This window comes from Sebastes umbrosus, chromosome 12 (assembly GCF_015220745.1).
Source record: "Sebastes umbrosus isolate fSebUmb1 chromosome 12, fSebUmb1.pri, whole genome shotgun sequence".
NCBI lineage: Eukaryota > Metazoa > Chordata > Actinopteri > Perciformes > Sebastidae > Sebastes > Sebastes umbrosus.
This window is the reverse complement of record NC_051280.1, coordinates 2994523-3017226: the sequence shown is the minus strand read 5'-3', so window position 1 is coordinate 3017226 and position 22704 is coordinate 2994523. Positions and strand designations below refer to the sequence as shown.

At 42.1% G+C, this 22704-nt stretch overlaps 1 protein-coding gene across 1 annotated transcript in view; it reads left to right on the top strand.

Annotated features, from left to right (window-relative positions):
• LOC119498812 (partitioning defective 3 homolog) overlaps positions 1-22704 on the top strand; it is a 334030-nt gene that overhangs the window by 175631 nt on the left and 135695 nt on the right. The window contains 4 exon segments of the mRNA XM_037787881.1: positions 6501-6640; positions 8471-8599; positions 12221-12256; positions 16191-16238. Coding sequence (XP_037643809.1) covers positions 6501-6640; positions 8471-8599; positions 12221-12256; positions 16191-16238 — 353 coding nt within the window.

The window sequence follows — 22704 nt, the reverse complement described above, 5'->3', positions numbered from 1 at the left end:
AACTGCAACTTCAACCGTATACATTCACTTGTTATTCTCAAAGCTAAACTAACTCTCACACACGCGCCACCGCTCACTCTCTCTCGCATCACTTCCCATGTCCACACACACTCCCACAACACTAGTTTTCCTCCGACGTCACCAGGTCACATTCCTGTTTTACGAGACGTGCTTCATTAGATATTATTATTTATTTTTATTTTTTTTCGGACTCCATTTCTAACCGAACGTTAGCAATGGTTACACACTGTTGGCCCTGTAGAGGAGCTGAAGAGAGTAACGGCACTCGCGAGCACGCATGACATCATATCCCTTGGATTTTCCAAGAAAAACAGGCCTGCATTCTTCACATTAAAAACCGTCTAAGGGCTGATAGAGGAAACCCAGAAAGTCGCGGAAGGTTAGGTTACAACCTGCTCACACATTGGAAATAAAAAATTATCAAAAAACATTTATATTTGTAAAAAATAACATACAGTCCCTTTAACTTCACACTTTTCACTAGAAAGAAGCAACTGGTCGAGTCATGTTTTTCCACAAAGGGCATCATTTACAATAGTTAAATGACTGAGGAGGCAAATTTGTGAATCTCCTGCAACAGGCAGCCAATGACTGACTAACATAGTGATGTAAGACCCCAAAGTTCTCCCAGTTTTGCGTGGTTTTTGCATTTCGCTTCAAACCTACTGTAGAAACATATTTGGATCTTCCATTATCAGAAAAGTTCTTCATCGTTATTGTGGGAAACATCTCAGACCCTACGTGATGTATTGCATCATATTTGTTTTTCAAATATCGTCTAATTCTTTCCAGACGGTCTGTGAAAATCTTCCCTCAAGCTTTTGCATTCATCAGGCTTTGAAAAATAGAGAGGGATGCTGTGTATGTTCCTAGCGTTTCCATTCCAACTAAATAAACAAGCAATTTCCCCATTCCTGGCACATCAAAAACAAGTGTAGAGACCATTTGTTGAGGAATGGCGCAGACACAGAAGCAGGCAGAATGTTGAACAATGATGCAACAGGCTTAGAAACATGTAGAGTTTAGCATACTGATGTGAGCAGCCAACAGTGGTCCAGTAAACAGAATCGGGGAGGTGGAAACACACAGAACGAAAGGCGATGTTGTTGGGAATAAAACTTTGGTGACACCTCCTCAGTATAGGCTTTGACTGACAGCTGGCACAGGTGGTGCAAACCTCCGCCAACAGGATACCAGGTGTCGGTGCCAGGTCTCAGGGCCAGAGAGCTTGTTGCTAAGCAGCCGCTGGTGCCTGTGTGCTGTCAAATGCCACGGCAAAGACTCTGACAGGGCTGCACCATATGCCCGTTGAAGTTTTCACCCAAATCTGTTCCCTCTCTCGGGGCTGAAATCAAGCCAGAACATAAAACATAAAAACACCCAGCTGGTTGTTGCATCCCGGCTGATGGCTATTTCCACTTGTTCCTCTGTCTTATGTTTCTCTCCTCACTCTCACATCTCTGCTTGGTCATAATACCCAGAAAAAAACACACTGCATTCTGTGCATGATGTGCCAGGAGATCTGTAATGTTCTCAGTCAAAAGATGTTATCTTTCCTCATTCCACCTTTTGTTTGCTGTTGTTGGAGCAGACATTTGCGGGGATTAACGGCGACTCCCAAGAGGCTGTTTGGCTCATCTGTGTTGTTTTGAGTACCGACTTAAGCCCACAGCTTTGAGCGCAGATTAAACTCCCCGCATTGTTGATGCGCTCGAATCAGACACCGGTCTCGTCGCAAATCCCGGGGAATATCAAAATCAATCAAAGAATCCCACTCTGCACAGGAAATTGCTTAGGTATGTCTTAATCAAGCTAATGGGAGTTTTAAAGATCCTCCTCCCTGTTTAAAGCCAGGAGCACCACAGGCATTTACCGGTGACTATAACACCGCACCTCGCCTGCCTGCGGGAAGTTGATTGGCTCATCAATGTAGGGGGATTAGGTAGAGGATGTGAAACAGAATAGCTAAGTGTTCTGCTGTTCTTTGCATCAGCTCAGCAAGACAGTAAGGATTAGGGCCAGTACTCTGATACAGCAAGGATGCTCATTATTGTTTTTATATTAACTTTGTTTTACGGCCTTACAGACAATGTCATTCGGAACAGTCTCTTCTCTAAAACGCATACATGAAGTACGGTGATCAGAGGTCAGGTGTAATGCTTAATGAACGGACTTAAGTGTTCTGATCATCAGCATGTTGACATAGGTGGACGTGCTGGAATAAAACAATGACACCCTCCTCTTAACCCTAGACAGCGTAATATGTTCTCACCACAGGTTGTTTTTTCAGTTTCTGGCTTCAATTAAATATCAGGCTTAAAAGTCTTCAGGCTGAACTTACTTATTGGCACCATGTAATTACATGTAATTATTACATCACCAAACTTCCTACTTTAAAAGCATTAAGTTGTCTTTCCTCACAATATTATCCTGCTTTTATTATTTCACTATAAATCTCTCTTGTGCTCTCTGCTGAGAGGATGCACCGTTTCTCTTCATTTCCTGTATTTAACTTGCTTAATTATAGGAAATTGTTTGTCTGTTATTGTTGACATACAGGCCTGTGTTCCTAATGGTTCATAATGATATATAATCTGAAGGGGGCTGTAGGCAAAACTTGCAAATGTACACAAGCAAAATCACATCCGCCCACATAAATACAGGCCCTGTTCAGACCTGGTATTAACATGCGTCCTCAGTGACCGGATCACAAATGGACAGCTTTAAGTACGTCTGTTCACACCTGGCATTAGAATGCGTCTCCACATGCGTCTTCAGTGACCACTTGTGATCCGATCTCACTTCCCCGCTCTACAGACATAGGCAAAGTTGTTGGTAACGTTCCGTTAAAGAGAGAAAAACCCACAATGGTCACTGAAATAACTTGAAACTGACAAAAGTAATAATAAATAAAAATTCACTGAAAATTAACTAATGAAAATCAGATATTGTTTTTGAATTATGGTTCAGCAGAATCATTTAAAAAAACAAACTAATGAAACTGGCCTAGACAAAAATGATGGTAACATTAACTTAATATTTTGTTGCACAACCTTTTGAGGCAATCACTGCAATCAAGTGATTTCTGTAACTCTCAATGAGACTTCTGCACCTGTCCACAGGTATGTTGGCCCACTCCTCGTGAGCAAACTGCTCCAGCTGTCTCAGGTTTGAAGGGTGCCTTCTCCAGACTGCATGTTTCAGCTCCTTCCACAGATGTTCAATAGGATTTAGATCAGGGCTCATAGAAGGCCACTTCAGAATAGTCCAATGTTTAGTTCTTAGCCTTTCTTGGGTGTTTTTAGATGTGTTTTGGGTCATTATCCTGTTGGAGGACCCATGACCTGCAACTGAGACCAAGCTTTCTGACACTGGGCAGCACATTTCGCTCCAGAATGCCTTGATAGTCTTGAGATTTCATTGCACCCTGCACAGATTCAAGACACCCTGTGCCAGATGCAACAAAGCAGCCCCATAACATAACCGAGCCTCCTCCATGTTTCACATTAGGTACAGTGTTCTTTTCTTTGGATGCTTCATTTTTGCGTCTGTGAACATAGAGCTGATGTGACTTGCCAAAAAGCTCCAGTTTTGTCTCATCTGTCCAAAGGACATTCTCCCAGAAGCTTTGTGGCTTGTCAATATGCATTTTGGAAAATTCCAGTCTCGCTTTTTTATGATTTGGTGTCCTCCTGGGTCGTCTTCCATTAAGTCCACTTTGGCTCAAACAGTGACGGATGGTGCGATCTGACACTGATGTACCTTGACCTTGGAGTTCACCTCTAATCTCTTTGGAAGTTGTTCTGGGCTCTTTGGTTACCATTCGTATTATCCGTCTCTTCAATATGTCATCAATTTTCCTCTTGCGGCCACGTCCAGGGAGGTTGGCTACAGTCCCATGGACCTTAAACTTCTGAATAATATGTGCAGCTGTAGTCACAGGAACATCAGGCTGCTTGGAGATGGTCTTATAGCCTTTACCTTTAACATGAAGGTCTATAATGTTCTTTCTGATCTCCTGAGACAACTCTCTCCTTAGCTTTCTGTGGTCCATGTTCAGTGTGGTACACACCATGATGCCAAACAGCACAGTGACTACTTTTCACCCTTTAAATAGGCAGACTGACTGATTACAAGTTTGAAGATACCTGTGATGCTAATTACAGGACACACCTTAGTTTAATATGTCCCTATGGTCACATTATTTTACATCTTTTCTAGGGGTACCATCATTTTTGTCCTGGCCAATTTCATTAGTTTGTTTTTTAAAATGATTCTGTTGAACCACAATTCAAAAACAATATCTGATTTTCATTAGTTCATTTTCAGTAAATTTTTATTTATTATTACTTTTGTCAGTTTCAAGTTATTTCAGTGACCATTGTGGGTTTTTTCTCTCTTTAACGGAACATTACCAACAACTTTGCCTACGTCTGTATATGCAAATAAACACCTAGTAAACACACGGCTAATACAGCAGCTGTTGTGACGTTATATTACAGGAATGTCCGTATTAATATCCTACATATTCATGAATTCTGGTACATTGTATTAACATCAAAATAAAAGGTTATTGTACCGGCGGTCCCCGGGGACCTCCGCGCCGCCGACACCGCTGCTTTTTGCCAGACAACAGCGGGGTACAGCGCTCCAGAGAGCCGGGGAGGACAGAGAACAGGCGGTTGGTCGGGTGTCAGCTCCGCACAAAGCAGCGGAACAAAAACAGCGTCACATCTCCGACAGTATGATAATAAAGCAGTTCCTGTGCCTAGTCTGATATGTAGCCTATAAACAAGATATATTTTAATAAAATTCAGTTGTACCGACAGAATACAGTAGAACACAGAGGCCGTTTCCATGCTGACAAGCGCCCGTGTCTGCCTGTCTGTTCACATGAGGGCGCGGATCCCAGCTGGATGTCAGTTGGGTAGGCGATCCTTAATGTGGCCCAGGACGCATTCGCGTACACACTGCTAAAAGAATGTGGCCATATGTGGCCCAGACCACCTCTGAATGTGGTCTGAATGATCCGATCTCAATGCGTCCTCAATGCGTCTTGAGTGCGTTCACACCTGTACTTAAAGCTGTCCACTTGTGATCCAATCACTGAGGACGCATGCTAATACCAGGTCTGAACAGGGCCACAGATTAAGAAGATCATCTAAAGATATTGTATATTGTTCATAAGTACTAACCTGACCCGCTGAATGGTTTGTTACACAGAACCCTCTGACAAGCCGTCATTGGAGACTGTTTGGAAAAGGGCAGGCACTTTCAAAAAATACTTGGCGGGTGATTAGATAAACCATCTGTCAATCAAACTCTTGCCGGAGCCAGTCGGGAGAAGAGCGAAAACATCTTTACCATCGGAAAAAAAAGCCTTCTCTAACCTCTTCAGGAGCCGCCATTGTTCTTTAGAACGAACAGTCTCCTCTCCCTGCCGTGAAACACACACCTAAAAGCCACGCCCGTAGCTGCCATGTAGCTCCTCACAGGACGCCGATTGGTCTGTGATCTGGCTTGCTGGACACAAACGCATTACTTGAAGCCTGACAAGATGGATTTTCGTGTGATATGTGATCCCTCAATTCACGCGTGATCTCGTGGCATCACGAGAATCCAGCTGAAGTGCAAGGTAACGCAAGTACCAGGTTACTTTAGAAAGTAGAGTGAGAATCGTTAGCATCTTCTCTCCAAATAGGTGATACTGGACACTCGGTCGGACTACTTGTTGGTTGCACAGTGGTTTGTTCGTTTTAAAACGGATACAGAAAATAAAGCTCTAATAGTGTCGCTTCCCATTCGGAGGAGAGGAAGGAAGGATGTTGAACAACACAGCCATAAGATAGCTTTTCTACATTTTGGACTCTCCGTTGTGTCAATGGTTAGCACTGTCCAGACTGAGCAATTCATCTATGGCTCAAATTTGAATAGTTCAACTTTGGTGAACTCAAATAAACTTGATAAACAGCAGTTGGTTGGTTTCAACGTTTCACCCATGAAATTAGCAGTCAAGGTTGTAATAGGGTTGGGAGATATGTTAATATGTTAACCGGATATTGTTCGCGCAGGTGTGTGTGAGGTACCCAGCTGAGCATCTGCTCTCACTCAAACATCGGAGGTCGACCATTAAATTAGCAAAAATAAAATGACAAAAATCTCCCCCTAAATAAAACATCCAGCGATATACTCAGCTAATAAATTCATCCAATCACCCAACTCTTGTTTGTAAGCACAGATTGGACTGTTTGTCCAGGTTTTTCTTTGTTTCCCAACATAGTGACATGCTACTGATTAAATACTGCAAAGCCAACTACATGATGTAACTGATCAACGCCAGCTGAACACAGCATGAACTTATTCACAGTAGCTGGAGCTGCAGTGATGCAGAGGGAGTAGAGGAGCTTCAGCCTGTGCCTCAAGATCAAACCAGATTCCATCATTAGACCTCCTCCTCCTTTACTTCTCTCTTCCCACAGGTCCCGAGGGTCTCGGCTTCAGTATAACGTCCCGGGACGTCCCCATCGGCGGCTCGGCACCCATCTACGTGAAGAACATTCTGCCTCGGGGAGCTGCCATCCAAGATGGCCGCCTCAAGGCAGGAGACAGGTTGCTGGAGGTGAGAAAGTGAAAGTGATACTGTAACACAGCGTTTCATGTGTATGCAGGAGTTGATGTATTCATTCAATGTGATCTATGTGTCACAGCATGCAGACCCCACATGTACTAATACTTTAAATCCAACAGATGACAGGTATTTTTGATGAATTAAAAGTGTGACTAACTAATTTCCATATAATGTTTTAAATTTAGCATCCTGGAATCAAATCAAAGAACATATTTTCATACTCTTGTTGTGTCGCAAGTCGGAACAGCTTTTGAAGTTGCGTTATCCCACCTTGAAAACCATTTCCATAAAGGATTAGAGTGTGCAACACTCAATCTATTAATCGAGTTATTGCACAAAACTTTGAATCCTTTGATCCACAGCTCTATTTTTTTCTCATTTTAAACTTTTTTTTTCAAACTAGTGATGAAATGACTAGTTAATCACTGTATTTGACAACAACTTTGTTAAAAAAAAAAAAGTATTTATATATATTTTTATGTTTTAAAACATTGCAATAGAGCTCAACAGTGAGGTTCGGGAAGTGAAAACCCCGTTCATATTCTGAATCGAGGATTTGATTATTAGCCATAATGTCGTAACCATCCAAGGTAGACTTAACTCGAGCTACGAGATTGTGAAACGATGGTAAATGCTCCTGTAGAAGCCACAAGTCTGTATGATATCAGCCTTGTTTTAAGAAAAAAAAAATGTTTTATTCGCCATATCATGGAGAAGTACTGCACTACCCATAATCCTAAAGCCTCGTCCACACTTGGACCGTCAAGAGCGCGTGGCGGCGGCGTTACCTGTGGTTTTTTATTTCTCTCTTACTTGTCTCACGCTGCGTGTCAGCTGCGTCTCCTCTAAAGATTTGAGGTCTCGCCTATTTTTGACGCGAGCCGCACGGTTCCCAGCAACAACAGACAGTGAAAGTGATCTATTGACAGTATTTTGACATCGTACCAGTAATATTACTACAGTTTCAATGTCTGTATCTGTAGGAAATGTTACGGAGATGAAAAAAAGTAAAGACTTGTTTTTAAATCAACACTTCCTGCTTTAATTTCAAAATAAAAGCCCTCAAGTGTTTTTTCTGTGGACAGAATTCCTTCATTTGATTACACAAGGCTTTTATTCTGAAATAGGTGCCCGACAGTGTTGTAGAACATGCAGTGACTTGCAGAGCTCCATGAATGAATATAGTACATGGTTTTAATTGTGGATTATTACTATTATTTACAATTTACCACACGTTTCTTAACCTTTCTCTGTCTAAAATAAATATAAATGACGTTTATAATGAAATCAAATGGCCATTATTAAAGGCAAACTCTATGTAGAAAGAAAGGGCTGAGAACAGCAGCCCGATGCGTGAATCACACATATTTCACCAAAATGTGTTTCTGAAAACATTTGAGGCGAGAAAAAAGGTACGCAGTTGGTGAATCTGTCTTCATTTTGGATCGACGGTTAGTTTAAACGTTTTTTGGGAGTTTCCAGAAGCGGCGAGTTGCCATTCGCAATGGTTTATGGGGGGAGAAGTTCCTTCACTCTAAAAATAATTATATGCACAGTCTTGTAGCCTTTTTTTCCATTTTCCAATTTTTTTGTTTGCTTCGAAACCAAATGTTTTATGGTCACGATTCATCTCGTAGCTGGTTGGCTTGGTTCCATGCCTAAATCTCTTTATATAAGGATTTTCTGAAACATCAATGAAGTGAATGAAAATTCACTTCCAGAACTGGAGCCTTTCAAAAAATGGGCAGTCACTGTTGGCCTCAATAAGCAAACGCATGCAGTCTATTTAGAACTGAACTAGTCCCTGTGTCTCCTGCTCAGGTGAATGGCGTGGACCTGAACGGGCGGACCCAGGAGGAGGTGGTGTCTCTGCTCAGGGCCACGCCCATGGGCGGGGCTGTGGGGCTGCTGGTTCTACGGCAGGAGGAGACTTTCCTCTCCAGAGAAGTGGTATGTTTGTCATCCTCCACCTCCATCAGAACATTCCTTTAACTCGTCATCTTGTCAGCATAACACATGTCACGTCATGACATATATATATATAAATATATATATATATATATATAGACTCCCCATGCATGGATAAGTATAGATTATGAGTGTGTGTCTGTGTGTACTCTTGTGCTGTCACGAGTGCCGTTAATCCCCGCGCTGAGTGCCGTGTTGTCTTCTCATTTCCCAGCTAACACAACACGCTAGCCGAGCATGCAGATTGATTGTCCCGCTCCGTCGCCGCACTCCTCTCTTATTACCGAGCTAGCCTCAGAGGAAACCTGTAGAGCTCAATCTATTCTCTTTATCTCCTTCACCCTCTCCTTTCCCCTCGCTTTCACTCCGTCTTTCTTCATCTGTCACCCATCCCCGTCCCACTCCTTTCATTCTCATTCACCAGTTCCCTTTCTTTCTCTCGCTTTGTTAGGTTACCTTCTCCGTCTCTGCATTTCCATCTCTCCCTCTCTCTCTCTCTCTCTCGCTGTGTTTTGCCTCCGAACTGACTCGCTAGATTGATGGATGTGGGGATGAACAGACAGACGCAGGGCAGGTAGAAGGCAGAGAGTGGAGAAACACACTTGGCTTGAATATCAATCAGGCGAAAATCCTCACACATTACACCACACAAACGGCAGTACAAATCTTCGAGTGCTGTTTTTTTTGTCAGTCAGTCTGGACAGATGCCACTCACAGCTTGTAACTTCAGCAATTCATGCAAACCTTTGCTAATTTAGTCGGTCCGTTTGTTACCACTGTTTGTTTTCCTCAAAGGTTGTGTTTTTACATGATGCCAGATGTTCTACTTAATTATCTTTGCAGAAAAATCAGGTTTGATTTACCGCACATCTGGAGCTACCTCAAAGTTGTTTGATAAGGACGTGAGCTCATATGCAGAACACTGAGGCTTAAGTGTAGTTTTTTTTTCTCAGTGTTAGCAGGCTTTAAATCACATCGGTGTTTACTCCACAGAGGCGGTCAATGATTCTCTGCTATCTCTCTAGCCCCTGCTCGCTGGCTTTAACACACGCCTTATCGAGTTTTAACATGAGTTATGGCACCAAACGGCCTTAAATCCCCCCCTCTGTCGTCATAAAAATGGTCTCTCCCAGCACCCTCAGCCGTCACCGGGGCCATTAGGGGCACAAGCAGCCATTCGCTTGCAAGTGGTGTCAATCAAATGGCTGATTGGTGACAATTCATCACAGCAAGGGATGCAGAGGGGCTATTGGCTTGGCTGTCGCCACGGGCGAAGTTAGATGAGGGGGAGCTGCCGCGCCGGTCGATACTCATCTTTAGATTAGAGTGGGTGCTTTGAGTCCGGCTGACTCTGCGTATAGTTGGTAGTTAGATGGCAGGATTTATTTGATCTGTGGTTATCAGCAGCAGAGGGTGATGTGAGAGGGTTGAGATGGACTCGAGGGAGATGAGGGTCCGGTGCACAAAATGAGCAGCTTCAGTCCTTTATCCGAAGCTGTGAGCTATAGGCTAAGCATTCTCTCATGGGCTTTAGAGATAGGGGAGACGAAAACAGCATGTCAGTTAACAAAAATATAGCAATAACATACCTTATAAAACACAAGCTAGGCAGCTTAATGAGCTTAATCACAAAACAAGAGTCAAGAGTAAAACAGCACATTTTCTTGCGCATAAGTATGAATTAAAAATGGCAGTTACTAAGCCTTATATATTAAGCCTAATGGAGTGTAATGAAAAAAATAAGTCGACAGCTGTTGAATCATTTTGTCAGCTAGCGACATGCAGCTGGTATAAAACAAGAGACCTTAAATTCACCTGATCTTTTAACTACTGGAATACCTATTTTATCACTCTTATGAAACCATATCAATCTTGCAAAATAGCATATAATGATGCTAGACGGTGGTTTATAAGGGATTGCTATGTAAATTGCTATTACCTGTGCTAATATGCAATTATTAATGCACTGCACATTAATGCGCGTTGAAAGAGAAAGAGCACGGTTCTAAATTACCTCATTTTTTTGATTGATCGTTGATTGCAGCAGGATGTTTGAAGATTATAATTTTGCACCACTGTTTAGCTTTAAATCAAAGTATAGGTTTCAAATATTTCCCCTAAGAGAAATATGCTGAACATATTGCAGTAGTATTGTTTCAACCCGAGTAGGGCAGCCTGTTTATAAGAGAGACCAAATTAGTGCAAAGGTTTAAAGATCACTACTCGCAAAAATGAAATGTTGGTCAAAGCGTCCCATCATGCAATTTATTCGTCAGTGAATAACGCACAGATCAGAGTTTTTTTTTATTTCAAAGCTCAGGAAGACACGAATCACTTCCTGTTGCTTGTAAAGCTTGTTGCTTTGAGCTCACCTCGGTCACTTTATCCATGGAAAAGCAATCTGGATGAACGGAGAGTTTCTCTTGTCTGGATTACAGCAGCTGAGTAATAGGACGCTGATAGAGAGAATCAAACTGATACTGTAAAAGTTGCCACGCCCTGCCCTAACTAGTTGTTTTTTGGTGCCTTCAAATGGGGTCGTGTTTACTGTGTTCACGAGAAAAAAGGTCCATATGTACGCCACCTCTCATGGTATTCACGACCTCGTAAGTGCGAAGAGTTTCTGAAAGCTTTACGAGTGTGACGTGTTTGTTGACGTTGTCAGAAGGTAATTTTCAGTGCATAATAAGTTAATATATTGTGATTTTAGTTGTGTATTGTTTTTTCTTCGTAATTTTATGATATGTCTGAGGAAAATGTTGATATTCCCATCAGCCTCATATTTCTCTTCTGTCATTATGCCTTTGCATTTACTGCATTATGTTTAGCCCGCTTGCTAAGATGCAAACTCCACACAGAAGGGCCCCCCCCATGCACCACCGTTCCGACCACTTTCTACCCATATTCACCTGTAGTGTCTTGCAAATGTATGGAATCTTTTCTCAAAATGAGGTTTTTCTCAGACTCTGAGTCATAAATCTCCACTTCAGTAGCACTAACATCCACCGAACTTTCCAGTGTCATTCCTATCTATATTCTGAAGGTGTTTACAGCGGGGTTTGTTCATCTATCATTCATAGCCTGTTTTTATTAGAACATTTTAGTCCTAAAACATGCGGAAATTTAAAGAAATCCCTCTGTAAGAACTTTGACGCTAATAATGTGAACAAAATGAAACAATAAATTTTGAACCTGGATTTAATATCAAATGTTCATAGATCCTGTAATTATGGAAATGTGCAAATTAGCACATATGTTAAATAAGAGAATGCCTCATTTACATATTTAAACACACATTTTCAGAAAACTTAATACAACAAATAATTGTCTTAATGTCAGTAATGTCAGTTTTTTTTTTTTTACTCTATTTACCTGTGGTGTCTCCTGTTCAGTCTGAGTGCACTCTACCCAGCAATCACAACCCATCTGTCTGCTGGGATTGATCATTTTCATATCCTGCATCCTCATTAATTCATCACACTGCTTCCGTTTATCCATAACTTCCACGGCTTCTTGTGTGTTGAAATATTCACTGCCTCTGTCAATAAATATGTCTGCTTGATTACCTATGGTTCTTCTGTCCCCCTCCCCTCCATCCTCTAGAATGCTGAGCCCCAGATGCAAAGCCCAAGAGATGTGGTAAGACTCCACCCCAACACTAGCCTGCAATTAAACCCACTTCACCAAATCACCACTACCTCCTCCTCTTTAACAGCTCCTACTCCTTTATACAGCCTGTTTGCATGGATGCTATTAATCTCTGCTAGAAAAACACAGCATGGTGGGATAAAAAAACAATATCTTATGCATGCATTCAGGCTCCTCTACTAAACTAGCTGGTTAATCAAAGTGCAAGTCACTAGTCGTGCGTAGAAATGTTAGTCAGTAACACTAATTTTAATCTCCATCCAGAGTTGCTCTAACAAATCACAATTTCATGGTTCATCAGTTATGGACTGTTGAGGCCGCGCTGCAGAATAATTCACTCCATCACTCCCCTCAGAGCTGCATTTGTCAGCGGAGGTGGAAACACATTGGGAGTTTGCTTTATTTGTCGGCTGCGGATAAGGTTGTCAGTTTGGCCGTCTCGCAGCAGACTCGCTCTGATGTGTGAGGTGAATAACAAACAGGCTGTTTAGTTTGTGTTTTACTTTATTGAGGGGAGAAAGAAAAAAAATGCAGTCAGAGCTGGCTGTGCCTCTCTCCGTGCCAAACGTGCACATAAACTTTGACGCATGATGCCATCTGTAATAAAGGCACTTGACATATATAGCCTAATATATCATATCCATAATTACCCAGGCGCTGAATGCAAATAAACATTCCTAATCTTAGGATTGTACCCTGCAGTGGCAGCAGATGCAGTTTTTAGTATGAGAACCGACCTTCTGTGAAGAATCGGCTCTCAGCAGGATGTACGGTGTCTCCGACGGTTACAGTGCGGTCTCTGTGGCCTGAACGCTGCTCGTCACATGGCACCCTCACGGTTCTCTACCACAGCAGCTGTTTAAAGCTCATCTGTCTTTACTGCTGGTATTAAAAAAAGGCTTTTCATATTTCCATAACTCTCCATTTACATACCAAACTGACGACTTCACGTCTTCACATCTGGCCGAGTGCAGGTAATTGGTCGCGTTTTGCGCGGCGCGCTAGAAGCGTAATTGGCCGGTTAATTTGATTGGCGGTCGTACCTGCCAGCTGTGTTGATGATCCTCATCATCCAGAAACGTTACGGCAGCACATCATCGATTATTGCGACTGCAGCTGGCACTTCTCGCACGCGCATGCGAGTTCAGACGTGACGACGTGCATCATCCCTTCAGCCCTTCAGAGTGTGGGCCATTCTACCACTGCTGCTTTGTTAGTGAGAGCTGGCAACACTGTGGTAAATGTCACATTATTAGTTGGCCAGCCATCCTTGGCAGCATTGTACTCTGGCATCCCAAGCTCCACTAGCAGTGAGAGATGAACTTGAGTTTTGAATATTTTAAAAGAACTTTGCACAGAAATCACATTTTTATCTTTTATTTCCTTTTATTTGTTCTCAGTAATGTAATTTAAATTTGAGTCAGAGAGTTCATCTGGTTGGATCATCTGCTAAGTGCTGCTCAGGAGCCCTGTTTGTGTTAAGTGTTGTTTCTTTCTGACAATATTTCCTGGAACTGATAAAGGCAAAGCTTCAGTAGTTTTTAAAGCAGACCTACACTAAATGTGTATATATTAATTAGGGCTGTCGCGATTATAAGACGTTAACCCAAATTCGTTTTAACGCCGCTAATTTTTTTAACACATTAACGCAACTTGATACTGGCATCACATGAAACTAGAAAACCTAATGAATCCAACGGTACCAGCCATGTCATACTAACTTGTCACAAAGGAGGTTAAATAATGCTCCAATCTTACGCTAAATTTTGGCGTGGAAAAACTGGCATGGGCATTTTCAAAGGGAATCCGTTGACCTCTGACCTCAAGATATGTGAGTGAAAATAGGTTCTCTGGGTACCCACGAGTCTCCCCTTTACAGACATGCCCACTTTATGATAATCCCAAGCTGTTGTGGCCTGCTGGGCTGCAGTTTCCCATGTTATGTTATGTTATGATTTGAGCATATTTCCAATAATAAATATATACATACATAAAGCAGCATATTTGCCCACTCTCATGTTGATAAGAGTGTTAAACACTTGATAAATCTCCCTTTCAGGTACATTTTGAACAGATTAAAAGCATGCGATTCATTTGCGATTAATTGTGATTAATGGTAATTCAATATATTAATCGATTGACTGCCCCAACATTAATGTAAAAATTGTGCCCAGGTCACCATTAAGGATTTAGGGAAGTAAAAGCAGTTGATTCATTTTCTCTTATTTTGGACGTTTACCTTCCTAAAAATCAATGCACCAGGGCTGAGAGCCAGATAGATTGAGGAAACGCATCATGGCCATGCTGTCTCTTCTTCACCTCCCTCCTTTCCTCCCTTTTCTAACTCCAAACCTCCAGTTGCGTCTCTCTCCTTTTCCTCACCCTTTCCCGGAACATCAACCGCCATAATGGATTCGGTGCCTTTCAGATGTTATCTGTTGTCCGGCGCCTCATTTTAAACATCTCGCCGCCAACAACAACAGCAGCAGCAGCAGCAGCAGCAGCAGCAGAGGCTGTGGTGCACAGCTTTAGATGCAGGGTGTGCATCTAACACAACACGGCAGCTTTTAATGGACAAACATCCATTTTCATGTAATAGATACCTTTCCAGTAGATGAAGAGATAATTGGATGTTGAGAGGTTGGGCGGCAACTAATGATTATTTTCATTATTAATCTCTCAATTATTTTTGAGTCTATAGAATTTCAGAAAATGTTGAAGAATGCTAGACATTAGCTTCCCAGAGCCTAAGGTGATGCTTTCAATTGTTTTTTTGTTTTTTTTGTCCTAAACAGTCCAAAATTGAAAAGTATTCAATTTATAATGATATAAATCAGAAACAAGCAACCAAACTTCACAGTTGAGTAAATGGAACCAGCAAATGTCCAACAATTTTGTTTGATAAATAAGTTAAATGCTAATTTAAAGGAACAGTGTATATGTGAACATGTTGCTCCGCCATGTTTCTACAGTTGCCCAGAACGGACAAACCAAACTCTGGTCCAGAGTGTGATATATGTCTGATATATTTGTCCCCTGGTCAGGGGACAAATATATCAACCTCCTCCTAATTGCGTTTGTCACTCTTTATAGTTCCTGGTTCACGATTACATGGATTAAATACGCATTGATTTTGCTGGAGATATACGAATTACAGTGCATATAACTTTTTGTAGGTATTGCCACTAACGGTGTATGAGACAGATTATCTGTGTGCACACATAAAAATGTGTTGGCTTTTTAGAGCTTGAATAAAGATAGTTGATGTTCAAGAAGAATACATGTTTCAGTCAAGGTTGCATGCTGGGCTTACTTTGTTACTATCATTCCTTCTATTTTTCATCTCTTTGTACAGTTATGAAAAGTGCAATTAATGACATAAAAATTGTGTTAGAACATAGAATATAATATATTACGGGGGCAGCTTTCAAACCCACAGGTTTGCCGGCACTCCAGTCAGGGTTTTTTTAAGGTTGGCACGGCATGACTCATCCTGTGAGACAGCTCTGTTGAGGGTTACACGGCAGACAAAATGCAACAACTGAAGTGGAAAAAAAGCACTCACAACTTGACATCGGTCCAATGACCCAAAAGTCACCCACATTTTTGCAGCAGTCCACTCGAGGTAGTCATTAGTCGTGTGACACAGTTTGTTGTATTCGACTTTAAAATAATATATAACTTTCCCTCATTCCATGTGATTGTTTTTGTACCGCAAATCTCTGCTTGATTCATCACCAATGCTACGTTGCATTTGTGTTTCTCTCAACCCCTTCAGCCATTACATTTACATCCTTAACCATCCACGTTAAATATCTGGCCAGCTCACTCTATATTTTATTGCCTCATTATTGATTGATCATTACGTGGTCTGTACATAAGGGGCCCTTGTGTCTAACTTGTTGACTTTCACTGCTCCCTTCAGCATCCAAGGCAACCCGCGACAGCCGTGAAACCCCATTGGCTGATTGAGGTAACTGCTGCATGACATCACCAGCTTGGGTCATTATGCTGCATATGGGGAAAAAGGCACTAAAGGCAAATGAGATACTTTGTGTGGCTTCACAAATAGACTGGGAGTCATTTAACCAATTCATTGCTTTGCCAATGGTCTGTAGAAACAAAACACTTTGTTGGGTTTTTCTCCATCACCCTCGCTTCTCCTTAATTTCCATTGTGTCTCTCTTGTTTCTGTCTTTGTTACCTCTCTTTTTCACTCCATTCTTCCTCTCTTTCTCGCGTACACACACACACGCACTTAAGGCACACTTAAAGACGCAAATCCTCTTCTCCCGCTCCTGGCTTCTACAATAGAGCACTGATCAAAGGCATCCGTCTTTACATGCCTGCCCTGATAGTTCCATAATGGGCCCATAACGTGAACATTCGGCTCCATTGTTTACGCAATTAGTCACACGTGCTTAGGAAAATTACGGCAATGCTATATTGAAAAGCCATCAGCGGTGGCGGCGGTAATGCTCAGCAGCAGCACTGTGCCAAGATGCTATCTATCACATGTTTCCTCTCCTCTCTGCACACAAAGCTGTTATGAAACGGCAATCTGTTAGCACGCTGCGATGAAGGTCTTTCTTGATGGCATGATATAGCATTCAGCATAGCAGAACATGTGTTGGCTGCTCATGATACAGCATAAATTGTATATACCATAACTGATGAAAAACAACATAGTGCAGAAGAATCTAAGGACAACAATCTGAGCATAATAATAAATTATGCAGTTTTGCATAATTGTCACATAATAAGCAGATCATCTACCAATGGGAAAGAGTTTTTTTATGCCATTTTTCATTTAAATGTATATGCTGAAGCCCAATTCATATGTTACAAGATTGATAAATCAATACAGCATCGACTGTAGAGGTGCAGTCATCATACATGCGTGTCATTACGGTAAAGACTGTATTTGCATTTTATGCTCCTTTACGTCATTTCAGATGGAAATGTACTTTTTTATACTCCAATTCATGAATGTTTACATACAAAACATCATGATCTTATGAGATATCATATTTTATCAGCCCAGTTGTCGGGAGAAAATGTTGGCATCGTACGTTTCTGCAAACCACAGATATGTTTAATGTCGACGTTTTGCATTCAATCAGAGCAGGTGATGTAGTACAACTAGCGACCGTTATTGAAAGTTAGGTGGTGTAATATCAAGAATAACAAGCGAGGAAGTCCACTTTGCGGGGGAAGGGTCAAACATACTCAAGACTTTTCACCCTTGAGACCGTTGTTCAGGTCCCGTGTGAAACCAAAAGTAAATGCTAGTATATAGAACAGTATATAAAATAGTTACAATAACCACCTCGACCAGCTACAACATTAAGAACCTGCATCTGTTAATGCATCAGTAATATAGCATCAGTATAAGGATATAATACTCAGAAATAAATAGTTTTGTCTAACGAGAACTTCTGTTTTTAATACTTGTGTACATATTGCTGATAATACTTGTGTACTTTCCCCAAGTAAATAGACCACTACTTACTTATACTTGAGTGCTTTTTCATCGTAGTATTGTTGCCTTTACTTAAGTACAGGATCTGAATACCACTGCGTTGGGTGCATGGTAGATTTTCACATAACAGGGAATCATTACAGGAGTTACATAACTTTTGTATCATTATTAGCACAACAGGCTAGCCGCGGTGATTAATGGCTGCAGCCCGGTGGCAGCAGGCTCGATACTTTTTCTGTGTTGTGTAGCGGCCTGTCGGTGACACATACGAGTCAATCAGCGAGGGCCGTTCTACCACAGAACAGGCTCTCCCGGCTTAATTAAAGTGATGTTTCAAGCTGCCACCTGGCCCATACACACACACACACACACACACACAAACACACACACATTACAGCCACCCATACAGCACACTCCACACACACTCTCACAGTATACAGCTAGACTATACTGAGGCCTTTTACACATTACAAACTGAAAAACACACGAGCCATATGGTGCACTTCACACTCACACATTCACACATAGGTACACTCGCACACTAGCGCACACATACGTGGAGCGACACGGAGCAGCTGCTGGTGTAATTGCTGGAGGTTGGATGAGGTTATAAATGGTTTCTAGTGGGTTGTGGAGCTCTAAAGAGCGAGCCACATAGTGTTTGACTGTCCAACAGAGAGAGGGAGCTGGAGAGAGGGCAGCTGATTGGTTTTGGGACAGCCAGTGAGAAGTGGGAATGTGTGTGTGTGTGTGTGTGTGTGTGTGTGTGTGTGTGTGTGTGTGTGTCAATCGATTCTACCGCTTCATGCTCGTCATGTGTCGGTAGTGTGTGTTGGCAGGTGAAGGGGTACATACACAGTATACGAGGATGACATTTGAGTGAGTGCACACGCTGCTTTGTGCGCTTGTACTGACTCATAGCCACCTATAGATGCATACAGACCTGCCTCCTCTCTCTCTCTCTCTCTGTCACTCACCAACTCGCACACACACACCTGCCTTCCTCTCTTCCTCCATGCTGTGCCACAGGTATTTGATATTCATGGCCTATCAGCATGGAGCTCCAGCGAGATGTGTCGAGAAGAGAGAGAGAAGGGGAGGTGAGGACAAGTGATGGTGAATCGAGGAAAAAAACAGGGATAAAGTGAAGGGAGGATAGCAGAAAAAAGAGGAAGTGTGGTAGATGAAGAAGAGGATTGAGATTGCATGTGTCCACAAACATTTGGCCATATAGTGTAGAAGGCAAGGGGAGAGAGGGATGAGGAGGAACATAAAGAGGGAGAGGGGGAGAATGGTAAATGTAGTGATAGAGTAAGTAAGCGAGGGAGAGAGAGTATGAATAAAAAAAAAGAGATAAATTATGCTACAGTAGGCAGCCAACAATGCTCTCCACGCCCGACTTCCTTCGACCAATTACACCCTTCACTGCCTCCTTCTCACCTCCCTCCTTCCCTCCCTCCCTCCCTCGTTCCCCCCCCTTTACAAAAAAAAAAAAACCCTCAAGCGGCTCTTTCAGATGCCATCAAATCGACAGGTTTGTTTGGCCAAAGTTGAGCTCGCCGCCAACCCACTAATCGTTTCAGGCGCTGCGGTGGAGAGAAGTGAGCGTGGAGGGGAATAAGAAGAAAGTGTAAATGAGGAGCGATTTTCATTTCACTTAATGCTAAACATTGACTGGAGAAGAAGAAGAAGAATGGAGGCTCCTGAGGGTGCGAGGCAAACATTAGATGAGCAAAGTGGGAGAGGTTCAGGGGTAGAAGGCAAGTGAGAGACGGGAAGGTAGTTAGAAAATAGACAAGAGGGCAGTGAATGGGTAAGCGACAGAAAGCAGTGGGTGGGAGATAAAGAGGAAGAAGATAGAGTTGAATACTACATGTGAAAACAACGTGCATCCACACTAGTGATTTAGGTTGTGTTTAGTTTAAATTTAAGCAGTGCAAAATCCCTTTTTCTGTGTCCTCTTTCAGCTTACAAAACTGGGCATTGGAGCCGACTTCTCGTCAGGCAACTCAGTATCACGCTGAAGCGTTTAATTTTTCTGCCTGTCCACCAGAGGATAGTGTGTCAGTGTCACGTTTTGCCTCGCCGAGGCATGAATATTACATGGGTGTCTGACAGTGCAGTACCAGCAGGGGGCAACAAAGCCACTCACTTAGGTTTATGCAACAAATAAGGGATAATGTACAGCGAGCCGGTCATTGTTATGTAATAAACCCTGACCCTAAAACCTGGCATCGGGCTCCACCATCGGTGCCACATCGCCCTGAAGGGGGTTTTACAACAATGACCCGCTAGCTGTACATTATCCCGCTTCTAACACATCTTGAGAAAGCAATAATTTGACACAAAAACGGTCCGCCAGAGTCCGACATCGGTACTGCGTCCATAGCAACAGTCTGTTATACATAGCAACGGTCTGCTATAAAGACATAACAGACCGTAGAGCGGTGCATGAATGCTGTGCATGACCAATCAGAATTGAGTATTCAACAAAGCCGTGTAATAAAACCACTTACTTAGGTTTAGGAAAAATGTCATGGTTGGTCTCAAAATAAGTTAATACGGAAACGACGTATCATAAGTGCAGAAAACACGTCACAAACATTACTAACGTTACTGACAAAACAAAACACCAGTCTCCTGGTTGAAAGTCCTGTGTTTGTTGGACCCATCTACCTCCCCACCCGCCCGCCATAAGCAGTCTTTCTCACTTTTTACTCTACGTCACTAGCTCTGAGTGTAGCATGTTTACGCGGATGTGTTTACATTGCAGTCAGTACAGACTACATGACTTATAAATGACACGCCAAAAGCAAGAACGGCGTTTTACACGCTTTTGCCTTGCCCATTATTATTGTGTCATTCAGCTTGTTAAAGCTCTGATCAGTCCCCTCCTGTTCTCTGTAATCACCTATGCTGTGTTTTAAAACAGCCGAGCTCATGATCCAGTCGTTCTCGTCTACTTGTTTTTCCGTTTCTGTCGCCTGGCAACTAAACGAGCAGAAAATGATCATTTGACCTTGGCTTCCAGATGCCACCTGTTACCCAGACAAACAGTATTTCCTGTGATGCTGAGACGTCGAAAAAATCGTCTTCTTAATGTCACTGAGCATGCTTAGGTTTTCCAAAAGCTTTGTTTACCTCGTCCACACTGAAACGCGAGGTTGGTGTTTTCAGACAGTTTTGAAAAAAGCTCCATCCTGTGGCACAAACAGCAGCTTAGTGCGAAAAACAAAAATGATGGCTCCTCAATTTTAGCTGGTTTAGTATGGGTGTACTACTAGAAAGAGAAACGAAGGAGGAGATAGACAGACAATGGGAGCTAGAGAAAGAAAATACGGGTTAGAGAGCAAAATAAAATGAGCAGTGGGGAAATGGTTTTATAAAAAGTGAAAGAAAGTAGAGAGCAGTATAAAGAGAGGTGAAGAAAGGTGGAGGAGGTAGAGGGAGAAGAAGATGGAGAGAGGGAGAGTGAGAGATGCAGACGTACAGTGAGAGAGGTGGCAGTGTCTGTCTCCTTTTGTGTTCCACATGGATTCATCCCTTTCTGTCGGCCTTTCATTCACACTCCCCTCGCTCGCTCACTCTGTCATTGTCATGCTCGCACCCTCTCATTCTTTTCACCCTTTTCTTTTCGGCTCCTCAGCCTTTTCACCCTCGCTCTATTTGTCTCCGTCCCTCCTCGACTCGAGCCCATCACTCCTCTCCCTCCCCTCACCTTCGCTCAGCTCCTCTGACTACTTTGAGCTTTCTTTCCTCCTCTGCCCGGGTTTTATGTATTTTTTACCCATGCACTCTTCTTACCGTGTTTCTTCTCTCCCTGTCTTAAGTAGCATCATCAGGTCCAATCGGCTATAGGCTATTTAAAGGTATAGGGCCCGAACAATTTGAGGGAAGTATTTGGATTTTTCCAGAACAATATTGAGATTGAGATTATTCTTCATGAATGAATCCCCAGACCAGGTATATTTATTTATTTATTTATTTTATTATTTATTTAATTTGATTTTATTTGTATTTATTTTATTTTTTCCAGATATTAGTTTGTTGTTGTTGTTTTTTAGTATCCTAAATGTAGCTAGTTTTCTATTGAAAAAATAGCTAATTTTGTTCACATTATCGTTAATGGTAGGCGGCCCTAAAACTATTCAACTTTACCATATCTTGGCAACGTTTCTCACAAGGTGTAATTACGAACAAACTTCTGTCATGTCTAACCAATTTAATATCGTTAATGATACAGCTGTCAGCTCTGCACTTTAGCTGCTTGAGCTAACAGTAACACAGCCTCTCAGGACAAGCTGCTTCACAGCAACAAGCATACCTGACTTCCCTTTTCAGAACTTTTAACGTAGCTTAAAACAGTGATATGATGTGCTAAGAGGTTTTACTGTTAAATAACTGCTAACGTTAACTAGGCGATCTGTCTGAAATTAGCTACACGATGTGAGTAGCTAGACACTCTCTGGTCTTTGTAGCTTTTCAAACATGAAAATGAGTTTTGTTTCTTTACTTGTGGAAAGCTTAAATAGGAGCCTATACAGACAAGCCCTGACTATACCGATGTCAGCTCGGCCCTTTAGCTGCTTGAGCTAAAGTTCCGTTAGCTTCACAGACTGATAAGACGAGCTGCTTCACAGTTTTTAGGTAACAAGCTTAAAGGTCCCATATTATGCTCATTTTCAGGTTCATAGTTGCATTTTGACGGAATTGCAACAGAATTGCGTTGCGGGTCCATGTGTACTTCCTGTCAACTGATGACATTCACATACACTGCAACCAGGAATAAACTGGGACACATTTAGAATGTTTACATTTAAAATTGTGTCAAGGATCTAAATATTGTATATTTGTGACATCACAAATGGACAGAAATCCTGACAGCTTGTTTCAAATGCAGAGTTTCTGAATACGGGCTGTGTGTATTTCCCTGTGGATTGAGCGTCTCGATACTTTC